Genomic DNA, 1,950 nt, shown 5'->3' with positions numbered 1-1,950 from the left:
AGTGCTGAATTAGAGTAATTATATTCATTTTTTTATTTTTTATACCTAAAAAATCTCAGGGGCAATTATAAAGTGATAATCAATTTAATAGAATATATACTTGATTCTAGTAAAAAGTACATAATTTAATAGGAATTATACTCGTTTTTAGACTTTTTGTACCTAAAAAATATGAGGGATAATTTTGATAGAAAATATATTTGATTCTAATTTAAAGTGCTGAATTTAAGAGGAATTATATTCATTTTTGAACTTTTTTAACATAAAAAATTTGAGGAGTAATTAGGACGTAATGATATTTGCATGATGAAATTAAAACAAATAAAACTTTATATACAAGGAATGAAAATAAGATTTTTTGGACATAAAAATTACATTTAAAATTAACATTATGATTAAAGATTTTTCTTTAATTCACCGCTGATTTGATTGTGACCTCCATACGGAGTGCGACTCGAAATCAAGCCACCACAAGTTCGCCGTTCCATTGGCTATTGGCTCGTCAAACGCAAGTTCGCTGAGGAAGGAAAGGAGGTTAACTCGCTTAATTCGACATGAAAAAAAAAAAATCAAATTGATACTAAAAAAATAATAAAATCTATTCAATTCATACTTTTCTTTAGTTTTTGTTTAGGGCATTAGAGATCTATAAATAACACCGCAAAGCAGAAGCAGGAGCAGAGCTCTCTCATCGACTACTGATTAATTAGAGATGACGTCATCATTCCTGCTGGCGTTGGTGTGCGCCGCCGCGGTGGCTCTGGCGGTTGCGCCGGCGGTCGTGGCGCAGAACTCGCCTCAGGACTACGTGAACGCCCACAACGCGGCGCGCGCGAACGTCGGCGCGGGTCTGCCGCCGGTGTCGTGGGACAGCCGCGTGGCGACGTACGCGCAGAACTACGCGAACCAGCGGGCCAGGGACTGCCAGCTGGTGCACTCGGGCGGGCCCTACGGCGAGAACATCTTCTGGGGATCCGGCCGCGACTACACTGCGGCGGACGCCGTGAGGGCCTGGGTGGCGGAGCGGCAGTACTACGACTACGCCAGCAACACCTGCGCCACCGGTCAGGTGTGCGGCCACTACACGCAAGTGGTGTGGCGGTCGTCGACGGCGATCGGCTGCGGACGCGTCCGGTGCGACAGCGGCGCCATCTTCATCATCTGCAACTACAATCCCCCCGGCAACTTCATCGGCGAAAGACCGTATTAGCCATAATTACAATAATAACTAAGGATATATTATTATAATAATAAATAAGGCCTAGAAATAATTATGAATAAATAATATGTTTGTGTGTTTTCTGGCCACGAAATGAAATAAGATTAAACGTGATGAACTGAAAAACATGATTAATGATATGGTTTCATACTGTAGATTAATTTATTTAATCATCATGTATTCTTTTTTATATATAATTCAAGTCTCTAAATTTCATCCGATTAATTTTGGAGATAGTCGCTTTTAGTTCGCCTCAGGTAAATTAGGAGAAAAACTTATGCATATTTAAAAATCAATCTTTAAAATATTCATCTTTGATGGAATTCAAACTCTATTTTTTTTGGTTCTCTTAACTATTTTACTAGTGTATTTTATGTTTGGGGACTTTAATCATCATATAGGTAATAAATTGTAAAGAATAAATCATCCCCTTAGCTTTATTATCTGAAAAAAATACCTTCTTTAAAAATATATATATATTAAAATTTCTTATTTTATTTTGGAAATATCTTTATTCCATAGTCGATATAATTATATATTATCGAGTTTGAGGCCCTCCGATCCATGTGTTACATCTCAGAGCAATTTCATCTACACGCGCATGCCAAATCCTCCAACATTTGTCTATCTTATAAACTAATCAAACTCACTTTTCATGAACTAGATTTCGCTACTAATTCCTTGGCCAAGAGTTGACGACTGTGACATTAACATGCAACATTATATTTGAC

General features: G+C 37.7%; 1 protein-coding gene across 1 annotated transcript; it reads left to right on the top strand.

The window, feature by feature from the left end:
* The first annotated feature begins 666 nt into the window (after positions 1–666).
* LOC122024418 (pathogenesis-related protein 1-like) lies at positions 667–1,330 on the top strand. Its single transcript, XM_042583042.1, has one exon. It carries the CDS (start codon positions 713–715, stop codon positions 1,208–1,210), a length of 498 nt encoding a protein of 165 aa, XP_042438976.1. The 5' UTR covers positions 667–712; the 3' UTR covers positions 1,211–1,330.
* Positions 1,331–1,950: the final 620 nt, after the last annotated feature.

The sequence above is a fragment of the Zingiber officinale genome, chromosome 9B (genome assembly GCF_018446385.1).
Source record: "Zingiber officinale cultivar Zhangliang chromosome 9B, Zo_v1.1, whole genome shotgun sequence".
Classification (NCBI taxonomy): Eukaryota; Viridiplantae; Streptophyta; class Magnoliopsida; order Zingiberales; family Zingiberaceae; genus Zingiber; species Zingiber officinale.
The sequence above is the reverse complement of the archived record's forward strand: the minus strand, read 5'-3'. Positions and strand labels throughout refer to the sequence as shown.

Excerpts from the sequence above, each read along its gene's own strand:
- LOC122024418 (XM_042583042.1), top strand. The coding sequence starts at position 713 with ATGACGTCATCATTCCTGCTGGCGTTGGTGTGCGCCGCCGCGGTGGCT.